This window comes from Vanacampus margaritifer, chromosome 9, assembly GCF_051991255.1.
Source record: "Vanacampus margaritifer isolate UIUO_Vmar chromosome 9, RoL_Vmar_1.0, whole genome shotgun sequence".
Lineage (NCBI taxonomy): Eukaryota > Metazoa > Chordata > Actinopteri > Syngnathiformes > Syngnathidae > Vanacampus > Vanacampus margaritifer.
This window is the reverse complement of record NC_135440.1, coordinates 19034291-19052332: the sequence shown is the minus strand read 5'-3', so window position 1 is coordinate 19052332 and position 18042 is coordinate 19034291. Positions and strand designations below refer to the sequence as shown.

The following is an 18042-nucleotide window of genomic DNA, read 5'->3' as shown; positions in this document are numbered from 1 at the left end:
TAATGCTGCATGGAGGAGTTGGTGTTGAATGTGCGTAGCTCCAACTTTCCTATGGTGATGTCTGTCTCGTTATGACTGAAACAACAGAGCATCTACTATAGTTGTAGTTATGCGCTCCAGTAATCATATCAGTAAACACAATCAACCAAATTCTTAAAGATCAATTAATCAATTCCAATTCACACACATTTCATTCAGATCCCTCTTTAAGAATAAGACATTGCGACCTGATTGAACAAACATGCAGTATTCAAGTGTATTTTACATTTTACCTTTAAGTTGTAGCCAGCTTTTGGCCATACATTTTTGCTAAACTTTGCTGAAAAAGCATAAACATTCGAATTTATTTGAATGATGTCATCAATGTATGTATTCACACCCTGATTTTAATGTGGACATCCTTGGAAAAATTTGCGGTGCATGTGAAATTATAACCACTGTGGACAGGAAGTCACACGAAAGCAAACAAACCATTGCCAATTAAAACATAACCTACATTGCTGTGTTAAGGGTGGGGATTGGGGAATCTTTTTCCAGCCGGATGTCATTTAATTCTCCAAGGGCCATACAAAATTGATGAGCAAGTATGTTACAACAATCTAATTTTTTATTATATTATGACCATTTTTTTTCAACATACAGTTACAAGCATATGTTCAGCCCATGTAATCTTGAATGTTGTATATGTTGGCGCTTACTCTGGCTCGGCCCACTTTATTTAAAAAAAAAAGGAAAACAAGGCTATTAATGGAAAATCTAGGAAATAATCCAAAAATATCACATGGGCAACCATGAATGATAGACAAACCTTTGAATTAGTTTATTTTTATTTGCTCTGTGATATAGACATAAATGTAATTTTGTTCCTGCATAGTTAAACTGCAAAAAAAAAAAAAAAAGGAAAAAGGAGACATTTCTTTTTTTCCAAGATTTTTTTTAGGCACACATTAAAGCTTGGAGACCGATTGAGACAAGATCAGACTTGTCTTTTTATAGGCTCCTTCTGTTGAGCAGCGGATGTGTTTTACACACACACACACACACGCACACACAAACACGCACACAACCGCTTTCTGTTGGAATTTGTTCCCTCCAAAAGTGTTATGGCATAAGAACAGCATATTGTTGAGAACCATCCAGAAAATCTTCCTCTGAGCTGTCGCGAACCGCACGATGTTTGAGCCCAAGGCTACCCAGAGAGCACAGTCATTAGTTAACCGCAAGATTGGCTATTTAAGGACGGGCCGCCGGCCGACAGGGCCTATTTGACTTGGAGAGATTCAATAAGCAAAGAGTGGTCGGCCTTGTCGGAGGCTGTGGAAAAATGGCAAGAAAAAGGAAAGATGAGCTCAGCAGTGATTGATGAAGGATTAGTGGGTCAGCGTGAGGTTGCTTAGACGGAACGTGTGAGTGGAACATGTTTAGGAAAGAACATGGATAGCAAAACTAAATGCATGTGTGTTTGGAGAGATAGCACGCGGTCCGTTAAGACCTTTGGGAATATGTTCCACATTAGACAACTGCGCAAAAGACATGCGCAGCGGTGCCTTGAGATACATGTTTAATTGGTTCCGTGACCAACAGAGATGGGAAAAGTACTGACATTCTCTACTTGAGTAAAAGTACAATTACTTATGTAAAAAACAACTTTTGGTAAAAGTAAAAGTACTCACTCAAATAATTACTCAAGTAAAAGTACAGGGTCTGAAATGTACTTGGCGAGTAAAAGTAAAAAATATTTTTACCATATGTTCCTCCTACAGTGACCAACAGAGATGGGAAAAGTACTGACATTCTCCACTTGAGTAAAAGTACAATTACTTATGTAAAAAACAACTTTGGTAAAAGTAAAAGTACTCACTCAAGTAAAAGTACAGGGTCTGAAATGTACTTAGCGAGTAAAAGTAAAAAATATTTTTACCATATGTTCCTCCTACAGTGACCAACAGAGATGGGAAAAGTACTGACATTCTCCACTTGAGTAAAAGTACAATTACTTATGTAAAAAACAACTTTGGTAAAAGTAAAAGTACTCACTCAAATAATTACTCAAGTAAAAGTACAGGGTCTGAAATGTACTTAGCGAGTAAAAGTAAAAAATATTTTTACCATATGTTCCTCCTACAGTGACCAACAGAGATGGGAAAAGTACTGACATTCTCTACTTGAGTAAAAGTACAATTACTTATGTAAAAAACAACTTTTGGTAAAAGTACTCACTCAAATAATTACTCAAGTAAAAGTACAGGGTCTGAAATGTACTTGGCGAATAAAAGTAAAAAATATTTTTACCATATGTTGCTCCTACAGTGACCAACAGAGATGGGAAAAGTACTGACATTCTCCACTTGAGTAAAAGTACAATTACTTATGTAAAAAAACAACTTTGGTAAAAGTACTCACTCAAATAATTACTCAAGTAAAAGTACAGGGTCTGAAATGTACTTGACGAGTAAAAGTAAAAAAATATTTTTACCATATGTTCCTCCTACATCAATTTGAAAGATGTTAGTTAAAATGGAGCAAAAATGGGGATACATCAGCCAATTGACTCTCGGACTAGCTGTCAAGTTTAAATTATCCTTTGTAGTGGCGGCACGCATTGCCCTCATATTTACGGGTTCTAATCCAGCCAATTGCACGTCATGTGATCGCGTGTCGCAGAGCCAATCACAAGCTGAGATGTAGTTGGCCATGTGTAACGCTTCATATGATTGGCGGAGCCAGGAGCCATTGACGCTGATTTTTCTTCCAGGTGAAGTATTTGAATTGTTTCTATGCATTTAAAAACAAAATAACGACCTTGTTTTGAAAATGTAAAAAATACAGATTCTCATGTTAAAATGTAACAGATAAAAGTTAAAAGTAGTCTAAAAAATAAATACTCAGGGAAGTACAAAGTACTGAAAAAACTACTCAAGTAAAGTAATGAAGTATTTGTACTTTGTTACTTCCAATCTCTGGTAACCAAGTACATAACTTAAAACACTCATATCTCAAATCAACTGTTCCCATTCAAATGAAAGAAAATACCATTAATCTGTTCCAGCAAAACAAAAACATTGTCACTGCTATGTGAAAAACACGTCCATTTTTGTCTCTTTTTTTATTTTTATTAAATGTTCATGTTTTTTGGTATGAATGCAGACTTCTCAAAACATCCACACACAAAAAGACAAAAAATAGTGTTTTTTTTACATAGCAGTGATGATATTAATGTTTTGAAGAAAAATATTGTACTTTATCAAAGTATACAATAATGACATCATTAAATAGAATGTTAATACAGTCAGGCTGTAGAACTAATTGCCTTTAACGATGACGTGAATGCTGACAAATGCAGCAGCATGAATTCTAAAACATTTCAGGCAATATTATTTGCTTATATTCATCCAAAAGCTTCAGAACGCATTGGACGGCGCTTCACAGTGCAGATGGACAATAACCCGAAGCATACTGCGTAAGCAACTAAAACTTGTTTTTTTTTGGGGGGGGGGGGTGTATCAATGTCCTAATATACTGACCCTGTAAGTAAACAGTTTTGGACACATTTCTGCTTAAAAAAAATTGCTGATGTGCTTCTCCAGATCTTGCCCCTACTTTGTGTGCGTGCGTATATAAATCACTTTCCCAGAAGTAACGTGGGCCGAGAAAATGCTGTGACTCATCTAATCTGTGGCCCATCTGCATGAGTCAGCCTAGAGTGGTCTCACCTCACACCTCCTGCAGGCCTCATCACTGATCCACATCTGTCTCATTTCCTCCCTGCCACTTATTATACCCCCTCCTCCCCCTCCCCCTCTCCCTTCTCCATTACACCGACTGCAGCTTTACAAGGTGACCCAAGAAGCCGCGGGCAGCTCAAAGGTGTGCCAAAGACACACAGCGACGATGTGAAAAACAAAAGGAGACCCGGTCGACCCAGGAAACGCCCCCTGCCCTCCACTTTGCCTCCCCCTCTGCCGTCGCCCGACCTCCTGCGAGGGTGCAGCCGTAATAACGGCGATGCTGGCGCGAGGAGAGCGCTGTCGGACTGCGACGGAGCGGATGTTAGCTCGGTGCAGCAGGTGACAGATTTGGAGCCGCAGGCCAAGAGGAAGCGAGGACGAAAGAGAAAACATGACGCTTCTCCCTGTCATCAGAGGTAAATGCTCTCCAATCACAAACACTTTTTTCTCTCACAATTCAGCCTCTCATTGCTGTGTAACCAACTCTCATATTAACCGGCCACATTTCAGCACTGTGTGCTAAACCAGTGCCTCTTCTTTCTCTTTTTTCCTCCCTGTCGCTCTATCTCTCGCTTCATGCTTTCCCTTTAGTGTCGCCGAGGACGAGACGGGGCGCTGCGACACGCCCGCCGAATGTTTTGGCCAATCGGCCGCCGAGCAGCCCGCATCCCAACCGGCTGCTGTCCAAAGAGACAAGAGTGAAGACGGTCCTCCCAGGAAGACGTTTTTGAAAGCTGGTCTTTACTCGGATGATTACAAAATGACAGAGTAAGCACTTAGCTCATCTCGGTGACGACATTTATACAGCGGAACCTCGAAGATTAAACGGGACGTCAACCTTAAATATTTCTTTACAATGTTATGTTATGTGTGACCTCACTCGTCTAAACATGACATTTTGATTATTACATTTGTAGAATATCAGTTATGAAGCAAAATCCAGCCGTTTTTATCAATCTCAGGAGGCAGCCATTTTGCCACTTGCTGTTGACTGAAAATGACATCACAGTTGCTCAGGGATCAGGCAACGACCAATCACTGCTCACCTGTTTTCTGAAGCTGAGCTGTGATTGGTTGTTACCTGAGACCTGAGCAACTGTGATGTCATTTTCACTCGACAGTAACTCATATTGCACTAACACAGTATTAACCAGAATACCGTATTTAGAATCGCGGGACTGCATACAACATATTATTGTCAAGATTTTTTTTTTTTTGGGGGGGGGGGGGTGGTTGATTTCCCCTTTAAACACAATTTGTCTAGGGACACTGGTTCACATTAGAAATAATCTGTTCCAGGTTCAAGCACTCACCATTAAAAAAAGCTTTTAAAAGCTTATTTATATAGCACTTTTCAATGCTCTGCGATTGGCTGGCAACCAGTTCAGGGTGTACCCCGCCTACTGCCCAAAGCCAGCTGGGATAGGCTCCAGCGCCCCCCGCGACCCTTGTGAGGACAAGCGGATGGATGGATGGGTGGATTTTCATAACCTGGAGAACTATCTTATAAAAGACATGGCGGAGCACAGAAAAACCATGTGAGGAAAAACACCCAAGGCACTCACGGCCACAGGGAGTGCCGCCATCCCAGAGCCCCCCCCCCCAGAGATTCACCGGGCTAGGCCCTACACAGAGGTTCAGAGGCCACCCCCTGTCCCCCAAAATGTAGGAGCCCCCAGAATGACCCCCCCTCCCCCGATAAGAAGGCCAGCCATCCGTCCCAGCACAGAGGCCCCCCATGAGGAAACACTGGAGCGAAAAGGCAACAGAATTAAATATCCTAAAAGCTAGAAGACAACAAAATAAAAAGCTAAAAGACTGATAAAATGATCTAAAAGCTAAAGGACAGTGAGATAATTAAACGACGACCTAAATGGGCTCTTTGCACAAATCCACTACTTCCTGAACTCCTTCATTTCCTGTCTTTCATGATTGGACAAATTGATTAATCCAGGTGTGCCTGACCTCAGTAACCACGACGACAATGGCCAGACACACCTGGATTAATCAGTTTGTCCAATCATGAAAGACAGGAAATGAAGTAATGTTATTGAGTTTAGGAAGTAGTGAATTTGTGCAAAGAGCCCATTGTGTCTTGAACCTCCTCTTAAAAATATAAACAATCTCTGCAGACCTGATGTCCTTTTTAGCTATACAAGCAAAATTTAAGTAACATTTTTAAGTCATTCACTGCCATTGATGGCTATAGACGTAAAAAAAAAAGAAAAGTATTTGAACTATTAGTTTCACTTTTGTTTACAAGAGTATGAAATCCTAGAAAATATGTATTGTACATTTAGAACAGATATAAAATTTGTGATTAATCTTGAGTTAACTAGTGAAGTCATGTGATTAATTACAATTAAAAATTGTAATTGCCTGATGCCCCTAATTTAAAAAAAAAAGATAAGATTATAAAGAATTAGGGGCGTCAGATGATTAAATTTTTTAAAATTGTAATTAATCGATTAATCACAAATTTTATATTTGTTATAAATGCACAATAAAAAAAAATTCTAGGTTACTCTTGTTAACAAAAGTGGGAAAAAAATGTGAAATTAATTTTTGACGTCTATAGCCGTCAATGGCAGTGAATGAGTTAACAGTCATGCATATGTAACAAGTTTGATTACCTGATTAATTACAATTAAAAATTGTAATTGCCTGATGCCCCTAATTTTAAAAAAAAAAGATAAGATTATAAAGAATTAGGGGCGTCAGATGATTCAATTTTTTAAAATTGTAATTAATCGATTAATCACAAATTTTATATTTGTTATAAATGCACAATAAAAAAAATTTCTAGGTTACTCTTGTTAACAAAAGTGGAAAAAAAATGTGAAATAAATTTTTGACGTCTATAGCCGTCAATGGCAGTGAATGAGTTAACAGTCATGCATATGTAACAAGTTTGATTACCTGAGTAATCGATGGAGTAATCGATAGGATAATCAATTCGTTTGTAATAATCCTACTTGTTTTTGGTTAAATTCCAAATTGTACAACATTCCACAATACATTCATTGGATTAATTTGTTCAACCTTGATTTTCAGTTCTCCTTCCCAGTCGCAGCTCATCTCCAGAGGGGCCTCGGAGTTGAAAGCAGGCGAGCGGGATTACAGCCTTTTACCAGCGCCCCTCCATGTTGGTGAGTCTGGGAGGAGAAGCAGATGAGGTGACGGCGCTTCAATCATCCAAATTCTCGTGCTTGTGTCTGACAGGGAAGTACTTGAGGATGAAGCGGATTCATTTCCAGTTACCCTATGATGTCATGTGGCTTTGGCAGCACAAACAGGTAACAAGCAGCTCCAGCACACGCACACTTAAGCAAAGTTAAATCCTGGACTTGGCGTCGTCTTTCATTGTGTGCCTGGTACCAAAATATTGCAAGGTCGAAGGCACGATCACAGAAATTCATTTTCTGTCTTTGGACGTAATTTGCATGACATTTCAGGGCAGAAAAGCAACTCAGCCTTTACGGAGAGGATTGCAGTTTGCGGTTATTTCTGCTCTGACACTGGAATGGCTCACAATAGTCTTGTCATTTCTCATTTGATCCAAAGAACTAAATGTGCAGCTCGTTTGCGACTGGTGAGCTTTAATATTTCTTAGTGCTAACATTTATTGGCATGACTTTCTTCTGAAAGACTATCAAGTGGAGTTGAGTGACACAATTCAAGTGGTATCTGGTGACTGATTAGGCTGCGTTATAGTGCCCAATCTATTTTGGGGGAATTTCCACTCTGTGGCAGATTTTTTTTTCTCCAACATTCGCGCTTGAGAAGACGGCAGTTGCTGGCAATTTCTGTCTGTCATTTTAATGGTGCAGAATGGCGTTGTCATTACTCACTGGATTTTAACTTTGATCAAAGAGTAAAGGCCAGGGTCATTTGGGGGCGGTGAGTTATTACTTCTCTCCGTCCTAACGCCACTTGGGAACATATTTTACGGTATCTGGGGATGACCAGGTTCAGATACTGTATGTGGGTTCGATTTTCCGAATGCACACTCAGTTACCGCCACTTAGGGCTTTTCATTTGCTTGTTTTCATATCTGGTGGATGAGTGGCTAGCACCTAGCACATCCGCCTCTTTTTATTTATTTATTTTTTTTAGGTAGGGCGTTCCAATTCTGGCATTTTGATTTTCTGCCTCTCTCATTCCACTAACATTTAGGTTCATTGAAGAGTCTAAATTGTCCATAAGTGTGATTGGCTGGTGATCAATATTTTTTTATATATATATATTTTTTATTTTTATTTTATTTTTTAAAGGCAACATAACAGGATGGCTGGATGGAGTGTTTTTCATACATAAATACACATTTTCTGTACTTATGACTTAACTACTGCTTTAGCATTAGGGCTGGGCATCAATTCCAATTTCCTCAATCGATTCGATTTTGATTCACAACAGTTCAGTTTGATTCGATTTAGATTTTTGGGGATTCGATTCACTTCACTTCAATAAGATATTGATTAATTATGGAACATCAATTATTTTTTACTTATTTGCTCCCAAAAACGTATAATTACGTTCTTTTTAAAATATTACCATGCTCCCAAAGACGTATTTATACATTTTTTGAATGTTTTTTTTATGCTAGAGCATACAGAAGGCTTTGATGCAACCTCTGAACTGAAGAGAATGCTTGAAGCAATTGTAGTTAGTACAAAAACGGCCAGCAGGTGGCAGCAGAGTATAAGAGATAAACCAGGGCCATGTTGCAAAAAGCTCTTTCCCCCACTGTTTTAAACAGATTTGTGAATAATGAGGAAACTTAGCTATATTGTAATGCTAATTGCTGCAAAACGGAAACAGATACAATGTACTTTTCTTCCTGATGAAGAAAGAGAATCTTTCTTTTGGTAGGTTCCATGTTTATATAGCAATATTCTATGGGGCTTGCAAAATCTGTCAAAATCCAGTAAAACAGCCAGGAGCGAAGGGGGTTGTTTCAGTGAAAATGGCTGGGAGTGAATGAGTTAAATTCATGTGAACAGTACATTTCAAGAAAACAGTAAGTAAAAAAAAAAAAGGCATTTAAAATTATATTTTCTATTTATGAGAAAAAGAGATACTGTATTCAAATAATCGATTCATGGTTTTATGAATCGATATCAGGTTTGAAAAGCAAAATTGATTTAATATTATTCTATTTTTAAAACCCAGCCCTAATGTACAATTTTGGCAGGGATGTGATTTTTCCGCTAATTCGCGGAATTCCGCTTTTTTTTATCTCCCCCCCAAAAAAAAAATTCCGTTTTTTTCTTCTTTTTTTTTTTTTTTTTTAGTAGTTCATTGTGTATGCACACGACAGATAACATCTTCTGCTATAACAAAGACATTTGTGGTATGCTCTAATATGAGTTACTTTTCATTTGATCATGATACAATTATTTGTTCATGAAATTTGAACTCTTCAACATTATTTATGTGTTAACTTAGTAATCACATTAGTTAGATATGATGATATTCTCAGTGATAGTTTTTAAAAGCAAAGGCAGTCCAATGTTTTTGAATGTGACTGATTTTGAGTTGACTAAAACTGCCATTTTATATGGGATAGTTCAATATACATTGAAAATTTATGCTGTTGTTTTGTCTATTTCTTTGTCATGTGAGTGCATTGAAAGTACTTAAAAACACGGAAAACCCATGAGCTCCGGGGGGCCCCAGACCCCCGGCTAAATTTTCAGATAATTTCACTTTGGTCAAATCACATCCCTGATTTGGGTTACGCCCCCATAGGACCCAAACTCTGTCATAAACCGTGCCCCTCCCCCGTAACGTGATGTCAACAATTCATGTCATTCCATTGTGACTGCACCTCAGTATTCACCATTTGTGAGACAACTTGAATTTTTAATCATGTTATTTCCCCAATAGCTTCAGAGGCAACCTGCCTTCCCTCTGAAGAGGAAGCGTCGCTACTGTGAGTATTACAGAACTTGATGTTTTCAAATGAATGCACTCGTATACGATACCACTATGAATATCTCGCACACAGGCCGACTGAAAGAGAGGACTTTTCCCTCTCAGCACACAGCGGTGAGAGTCAATGACAAGTTTATTTACTGCTGCATATGAAGCAACCTCAGTACTTATCGGTCTTTCCTCACTCAGGAAGAGAGCTCGGGTGACTTGGCCAGCCTATTCCCTCACCTCGACATGGAGCCTTTGAGCAGCGATGAGCGGTACGGGAATCAAACAGCGGCCCACATTTGAGTGAGAGCTATCTGACGTGTGGCCATGTTACTCACTCGCGGCTGATGTGTTCCAATGTGGGTCAGGAGCTTCGTGGTGACACATCGCGTGTTCCTGGTGAGGAACTGGGAGCTGGTGAGGGAGCGACAAATCCGACTGAGGATGGAGGGGAGGCGAGAGGGGGACAGCGAGGCGGAGGAGAGGGACTGGCGTGCCGTGTGCGGGGACGGAGCCAGTGGGGACGATAGCTACATCAAGTCAGGTCCATGAAGCAAATGTGTGTGTTAGTTTTTGTTTCTGTAGGTGGCACACGCTCAGTACATGCTTCCTTGCGACATTTAGATCAGGGATGGGCAACATAATTGATGGAGGGGTGCCACAATTTTTCATCAGTGCTACTCGGGGGGGCCACACAGGACCACACACTTCCTAACCAAAAATGCTATTTTAGATGTTAGATTAACTCACTCAAAATGTTATTGCAGTTCTGTTTGTCCTGCATTGCATTCTACTCATGTCGCTTACTAAGCCATGCATGCCATCTAGTGGTGAATGGTGATATTACAACTTAAAAAGAATCAATCAATGCATGTTTGCAGTTTGGCACCCACAAATTTGCGTACTCGTTGATTTTTTTCTCATTAAAATATTTTCTAATATTTGGGGGGGGTGGGGGGTTCCCGGTTTTTCCCCAATTTAGTTTTTGTGAGGGGGGGGGACAGGGGGACAAGGAAGAAAATTAGCAGACCGCCAGTTGCCCATCCCTGATTTATACATTAATGGAACCCTAATGGTAAAACGCTGGTTGTTCAGGGATGCTGGTCAAGCTGCGACTTGTTCATATTTCAAGACAAATTTTCCCATAGGAATGGATACCTAATACTTAATAAATAAACCAGGGCTGGGCAATGTCGACTTCAAAAAATAAAATATATTATATAATAAAATAACCCCTAACTAACACAGAACTAGAACACAATCCTTACTATATTTAGAACTTAGCATATGAATGAATATTAATGACCCATCACGATTCAGCTGGTACATATGCAAGAGAAAGAGTAATGTTGCAACCCCCCTCCAGCCCTCTGGAGCAACGCGACAACATACCTTTGGGCCAAAGGTTTCCAACATGTCACTAAATCACTGTTTTTACAGTATAAATTTGTGCAATGTTTTTAGCAATATTCAGCACAATTGACTCAAGAATCCATTCACGTTGTCCATTTTACAATAAGAATTAAAGTTGTTTTTTTTTGGAAAACATAGTCACTAAAGGGGTTGGACATTTTGGTAAATGTAGTTAGCAACCAAATCGCTAAATTGGCAACACTAATCGCCCAGTCCTAAAATACACAAAAAAAAGAAGTAAAATCATATAAAACTACTCACCCTTTGATAATGAACTGGGAAGGGAGTCTTCTTCAAGGCAGTCGACTTGCATCATGCTTTTTAAACTGTCCTACAAGTGTGAAAAGAAGTTAATCACTATAGTAAAACTCCCAAAAAAAAAAGAAAAAGATAACACTAAGTTTCATACTCACCATTAAGTGACGACGTGACTCGGTTAAGTGCAGATGGAGATTACAGTGTTTTCCTGGGAGGGGATTCTCATCACAAAAACACTAAACATGAGCTGACATTATCATGATTTGTTGCCACTGAGCAGTCACAACTGAGACGCTTGTACCATTTTCATCACGACATCACAGTTACTGTACAGTGTTGTTTATATAGCTATCATCGCGTTTCCTCTTGCTATAAAAGCACCAGTCTAGAATTTGGATGCTTTTTAATGAGAGTGCATCCAAATTTTGACTGGCATATACGATTGGGTTCGAGCGATGTGAGTGTCGTGTGTCTTTCCTTTTAAAAGTATATGCTTGTCTCGTTCTCACATTGTTGGCTCTCTGCAGCACAAACTTAAGTGCTTTTCCAACCACAGAATGCTTAAGTGTGCAGAAAACTCCCCCCTCTGTCATCCATTTTGGTGTCCAAAAAAAGTGAGCAGGCAGCTTTTCCCCTCTTTTTGCACCAAAGTCTCCCTGACTGATTGCAATCAAGAGCAAATGAGGACCACAAGTGGCGGTACGCCGCTACAATAGAATGAGATCTACTGCATTGTTTCCAAGCAGTGCCTTCGACTGCCTTTTTTCCCCACCTTGCTGACATTGACGCGGAATGGGGTTTGAGGTGGGATGGCGCCTGTGTGTAAGGGAATGTCCAAACAGGGGTGTGACATTTGACACGCGCTTCTTCAGTCGGGTTTTATTGAAAGAAAGCAATTGTCAGCTACCTCGGAGACGCTTCCATCAGTTCCTAAATAAGATCGTTTGGCCCCCTGACACCTCTTTGTTGAGGTGTTCTGGACAAGTCCAACCAGCAGTTTCTAACATTAGAGGCACCATTTATCAGCCCAAAAATTGAAACAGAATTGGGACTTTGGTCTCTCTATTGCGTATTTCCACACTTGTAGCTGTCTTGTTTTGTTGTTGTTATTTTTTTAAAGTGGGACTTTTCTAGGATAGAAGAAGTGAGTCTCTGGTGTTTAATTTCACACTCTAGTTCTGGCCTTGTGCTAGGTTTTATTTTATTATTTGTGCTAGTGAGTGCACCAGGTGGAACTAGAAGAGGCGGCAAGGGGCAAAGAACATGAGCATCCCTGGACCAGATGAATATGGATAGATGGGGAACATAGCGGGGTAGTGGACTGTCTGCATCACAATTCTGAAGTTTGGGTTTCAAGAAAAACAAAAATGGATGGATGGAGGGACAGGATTGTAACATTTGTTGTTCTTTTGTGAGACAAAGTGCATTATTTTTAGGGTAGGTGTGATTGGTTGAGGGATGGTGGACCCAAATGCAGGGAAATAAGGCAGTGAGACAGGAATCAAGGGCAAGACGTGGAACTTTTACATGACCGGACTGGTCGCCGTGACCTGACTGGTCCCCATGACTGGACAGGATGTGACCAGACTGGTCGCCGTGGCCGGACTGGATGTGACCTGACTGGTCGCCAAGACTGGACAGGACCTGACCTGACTGATCGCCAAGACTGGACAGGACCTGACCTAACTGATCGCCAAGACTGGACAGGACGTGACCTGACTGGTCGCCAAGACTGGACAGGACGTGACCTGACTGGTCGCCAAGACTGAACAGGACGTGACCTGACTGGTCGCCAAGACTGGAACGAGTGTGACTTGACTTGCTGTGGCGTGGTTATGACTATGGCTTGTCTATGGCTGTGACGAGGACGAAGACTTGGCTGTGCCGAGGACGAAGACTTGGCTGTGCCGAGGACGAAGACTTGGCACACGAACTTCCACACAAAATAGACAATGTTCCCACACTGACTGGGCAGACACAACAGACTAAATACACCAACACTAATTACTTGACAAGACACACCTGTGGAAGACACACAGGCGGCCGTGGTTACACCTAACGAGACGAGGGGAAAGACAAGGAACACAAAACAAAAACACTAAGAACAGACAAAAAGGAACATGAACACCCAAAATCAAACAAAAACCTAACCACACAGAACTGAAACATGACAATAATGAGAAAATGCTGAATTTACTCACCTAGTGTCCCCTGGCCGAATAGCCCCCATCTCCCAATAAGTCGCCCTGTGTTTTTTTAATGATCACATTGATCACAATGATACGTTCCTAATAGCTCTCTATCCCATCTAAATTCCTTCTTTCCTGGATCCCCCTGACTAAAATACTGTACAACTTCTCTCTATTCTCTTTCCAGATGTACCAGTGGGGGTGGTGGAGGTGACGATTTCCAGCAGTGACCCCCACCTAGGCAGTGATGACACCCCCCGCTCGCTCACCGCCAGCCCCCGCGTAAGTGCATACATGCATGCAAAAATACTCTAGAATGATGATTAATCTGATCAGTCTTCCAATTTGTATCCACGACTAGTATTTTATTTTATTTATTTTTTTAAATCTTGCTGATCTTGTTCATTGCAGCCCCCAGAGGAAGGAGATGATGAAGATGAGGAGGAGGGCGAGGAAGACAAAGTGGGAGAATGCAGAAGAGAGCAGAGGAGAAAGCGGCTGAACGATTTACTTTTGACCCTGCAGCATTCATAAGCTAACGCACACATTGAGGCAAGTGGAGCATCAGACACAAGAAAACTTGGCACTGCTTATACAAAGTCAACACGGACGTGTAAAAAAAAAGAAAAAAAGAAGAAGAAATCTTAAAAGTACAAATAGATGGTTGAATAAATGACAACATTCAGTCATTTTGGTCATTTGGATTTAGTTCAGTGCACTGGTTTAGCCATTCCTAAACTTGAATTTTCTTCTTGAAAACTATTTTTGCTGTTGATTTTGGATACATGCGCAATATACTGAATGAAATTTGAATTCCTCTTTTGAGCCAAACCCGACTACGGTAATATGTGGAACTTTTCAACTGCATCATGCCAGCCTTTTCTGGCAGTTTTTGCAAATCATGTGGCAAGTTTCCAGTCAAGATCTTGGTTTGAATTTCATCTCTCTGTCATTTTGTATGTTTACTCCACTTACTCCAGCTTCCTCCTACACTCCGGAAAAAAATCATGCTAGGTTCGTTGACAATTCTAAATTGTCCATAGGTAGGAATTACATGAGTCTAGAGTGTAACCAAAGTCAGCTTAGGCTCACCTGTGATCCTGAATTCAATCGTTACAAAATGGATGGATGGCTCTATCTATCCATCTATCTATCTATCTATCTATCCAGCTAGCTAAGCTATCCAGCGACCTAAGCTAGCTAAGCTATCCACCGACCTAAGCTAGCTAAGCTATCCAGCTAGCTAAGCTAGCTAAGATATCCAGCGACCTAAGTTAGCTAAGCTATCCACCGACCTAAACTAGCTAAGCTATCCAGCTAGCTAAGCTATCCAGCTAGCTAAGCTAGCTATCTCTACTTCTGAATATCAGTTCTTTTTCTGCCAAAACCACATCTATTCTGAAAATGTTTCTCTTTTAGCTGGCAAGCACATGTTCAAAACAAATAAAAGAAAAAACAAAACTTTTGGAATGGTCATCCAGAGACCATTATCGATGAAACTATCTATGAAATGTGCTACTCCTTCTGGTTTGTTTGCCTAGGCTATCATTCGGATATATTGTCTCTAATCCTAAAATTAATTCACAGTCTTAAAAAAAATACTTCACCAAATAAGTCGTTTGGGCACATTGCGCAATCATTTTAGTTGCAATCATGAATGTGTACTGTAGCAACTTTGGACAAGATGGGAAATTGAGAACATTGTGAAGTTGTTCTTAAATTTTACTTCACAAGGAATTAAAAAGCTTGTAAAAGTCTTAAATTAAAACTTATTTTAAAAGGAACAGTGTGAAGACATTTTCTATTTTTCAATGTTCATTCATTAAAAAACACTTAATTAAGCAATATGCAAAAAAAAAAGTTCTATCAAATCAACATACATTCTTTTTAATATATAATTGTAGTAATCGCTATTTATATGGCATAGGTCGTGCCGCGCCTTACAAGAGGCTGACATGTTTCGCCGCCATCTTTCTTCTACGGATACCTGTAGGAGACAAACTTAGTGAACATAGTTATTGGTAGTAAGCTTGCAAAGTGTGGTCTCTGAGGCACTGTAGTGTGTGTGCGCTTCAAACCAAGGTATTTGCATTCTATTATTGCATTACCACCAGATGGCAAAAATGACTTACATACTGTCCCTTAAGCAGTAGGCACCTTGATTCAAGACTCGCCAACCAGCATTTTTTTTAGCCTCTTAGACATGTGCAGATATATGAAGGCTGTGCCGCCTTCTTGTCAGCTGACGGGCTAGATGAAAGTCCTCTTTGTAAATTGGCCCGTTGGAAGACGGGGTGGCAAAAACAGGGATGTGATTTTTCCGCTAATTCGCGGAATTCCGTTTTTTTTATCTCCCCCCCAAAAAAAAAATTCCGATTTTTTTTTTTTTTTTTTTTTTAGTAGTTCATTGTGTATGCACATGACTCCGACAGATAACATCTTCTGCTATAACAAAGACATTTGTGGTATGCTCTAATGTGAGTTACTTTTCATTTGGTTATGATACAATTATTTGTTCATGAAATTTGAACTCTTCAACATTATTTATGTGTTAACTTAGTAATCACATTAGTTAGATATGATGATATTCTCAGTGATAGTTTTTAAAAGCAAAGACAGTCCAATGTTTTTGAATGTGACTGATTTTGAGTTGACTAAAACTGCCATTTTATATGGGATAGTTCAATATACATTGAAAATTTATGCTGTTGTTTTGTCTATTTCTTTGTCATGTGAGTGCATTGAAAGTACTTAAAAACACGGAAAACCCATGAGCTCCGGGGGGCTTTGCCCCCCGTGTCCCCCCACCCTGGACCTAGCTGGGTGCCAGCGGCCCCCAGACCCCCGGCTAAATTTTCAGATAATTTCACTTTGGTCAAATCACATCCCTGCAAAAAACCCGTGATATCCGAAGTCGTAAAGTCAACTAATCGGTTCAACCCTTACTACTCACTGTACAAGCATTGATTGATTGACAGCATCTCCCGTCTGTGTAGGCAGGTGCACTCAAGAGGAAAAGGGACCAGGCACGCCGCAGGACACACCAACAGGTTCTGCATTTGATTGGGAAACCGACAACATCAACAGCAACACGCCAGAGCGGAGCGAGGAGAATTTCAAAACGTGAGAAAGACATCACGGCGCGCTCTGAAGGGCATCACACCAAGGATGAAACCATGGCAACACATCTTTTGTCCGGGATGAATAAAAAGAGAGAGAGAGAGAGGGAGGGAGGATCAACAGAAAAAGACCAGCTGAAATTAATTTGCACTAGTGCTCGAGCACGCTAAAGACACTAAACAAGAGTGTGTACGCCCACCCACCCCCCAAAAAACACATTTGGATTGCACTTCTTGGGCACCTTAAAGCAGACTGGGAAGAACACGGACCCTTGGACTACGGGCTGGAAGCGCTAACTAGGTCACAAATGAAGCTTCCAAAGTCACATTGCACCTTTAGGAAAAGGGAGGAAGCGCGCCAGCTTAAAAGCACTTGTTTGGCTTTTCTTCACTTTACAAGCCAGTGAACAAGACGGGGGGGGGGATTAAGGAGGGGTTCTGGTTCTTGTTGATTAGAGGAATTTTGGCAACGCTGCAAAAGAATTTCTAATAAGGTTTTAAGAAAGATGTTATTTTTGTGTGTGCTAAAGAAATCTATGAACACTAGGAATGTTTATTGTGAACTATTTTTCTTCAAGTATTGCTTCCTGGGATGAAGGGAAGGTCAAATGTGTCTTTATGTACTTCAGACTGCCTTTGAGAATGTTTTATTGACAATCAGAATGTCCCAGGGTGTTTAAAACAAAACAAAAAAGAGAAAAAGATGGCAAACGTGAAATGCTAAGTAGAAGTGCCATGCTGTCTTGTGTCTAAGCAATATCTCTCCTAATAAGACTATATGATACATTATAATGTTGTTTTATTAGTTATTTTTGTGTACAGATTGTTCTCACTTTAGAGGCATTTGCTCAATTCGTACAATACATAACATTTCATTTCATGTACATAACAAAACTATATGACAAGAGTTAATCATCCAATAGTGTTTGTTCTTTTATGGCTGACCAATACGTTAGACAGTTGTCATTAGACTATGATTGTATATCTTTTTTTGTAATGTTTTTTTTTAGACAAGCATGTTTTTTTTATTGGTCAGTGATTTTTCAGTTCTTGTGGCTTAAAAAAAAAAAAAAAAGCCAAGAAAGTGCAATTTCTTTGTTTACATATCCTACATATATTCTCCCTTTCCTTTTTTAAAACAGTGCATCGCTGCAAGTTATTAACTTTATAGCAAAGGTACACTTAAGCGTTATCTAGTTTGCATGACTTGTAACCTTAGCCTGCTGCCTCTAACAATGTGCATCTGAAAAACAAAACGTCATAGAAAGTAAGATCTGATTTTTTTTTCTCTTTTTGTTTTTTGTTTTGCTTACAAGTATCCAATAATAAAAACAAAAAATATTTTAAGTCTACCAGCTCCAAACCCTGGAAACTCTTTTGGTGCATCTATTAACTTGGCTTAACAGTGGC

General features: G+C 39.9%; 1 protein-coding gene across 4 annotated transcripts in view; it reads left to right on the top strand.

Moving 5' to 3' along the window:
• Nucleotides 1-17984, top strand: part of LOC144057972 (uncharacterized) — a 30541-nt gene extending 12557 nt beyond the window's left edge. For 2 of the 4 annotated variants that reach the window (XM_077576020.1, XM_077576021.1), the window contains exons 4-14: nucleotides 3829-4144; nucleotides 4320-4496; nucleotides 6783-6877; nucleotides 6951-7024; nucleotides 9618-9663; nucleotides 9739-9779; nucleotides 9855-9925; nucleotides 10022-10197; nucleotides 13701-13795; nucleotides 13925-14069; nucleotides 16514-17984. In XM_077576020.1, the coding sequence (XP_077432146.1) occupies nucleotides 3829-4144; nucleotides 4320-4496; nucleotides 6783-6877; nucleotides 6951-7024; nucleotides 9618-9663; nucleotides 9739-9779; nucleotides 9855-9925; nucleotides 10022-10197; nucleotides 13701-13795; nucleotides 13925-14047 (1214 nt within the window). In that variant the 3' untranslated portion in view covers nucleotides 14048-14069; nucleotides 16514-17984. Of the gene's footprint in view, nucleotides 1-3828; nucleotides 4145-4238; nucleotides 4497-6782; nucleotides 6878-6950; nucleotides 7025-9617; nucleotides 9664-9738; nucleotides 9780-9854; nucleotides 9926-10021; nucleotides 10213-13700; nucleotides 13796-13924; nucleotides 14070-16513 lie in introns of those variants that run through there. The other 2 variants (XR_013295358.1, XM_077576022.1) reach the window with 2 other exon arrangements.
• Nucleotides 17985-18042: the final 58 nt, after the last annotated feature.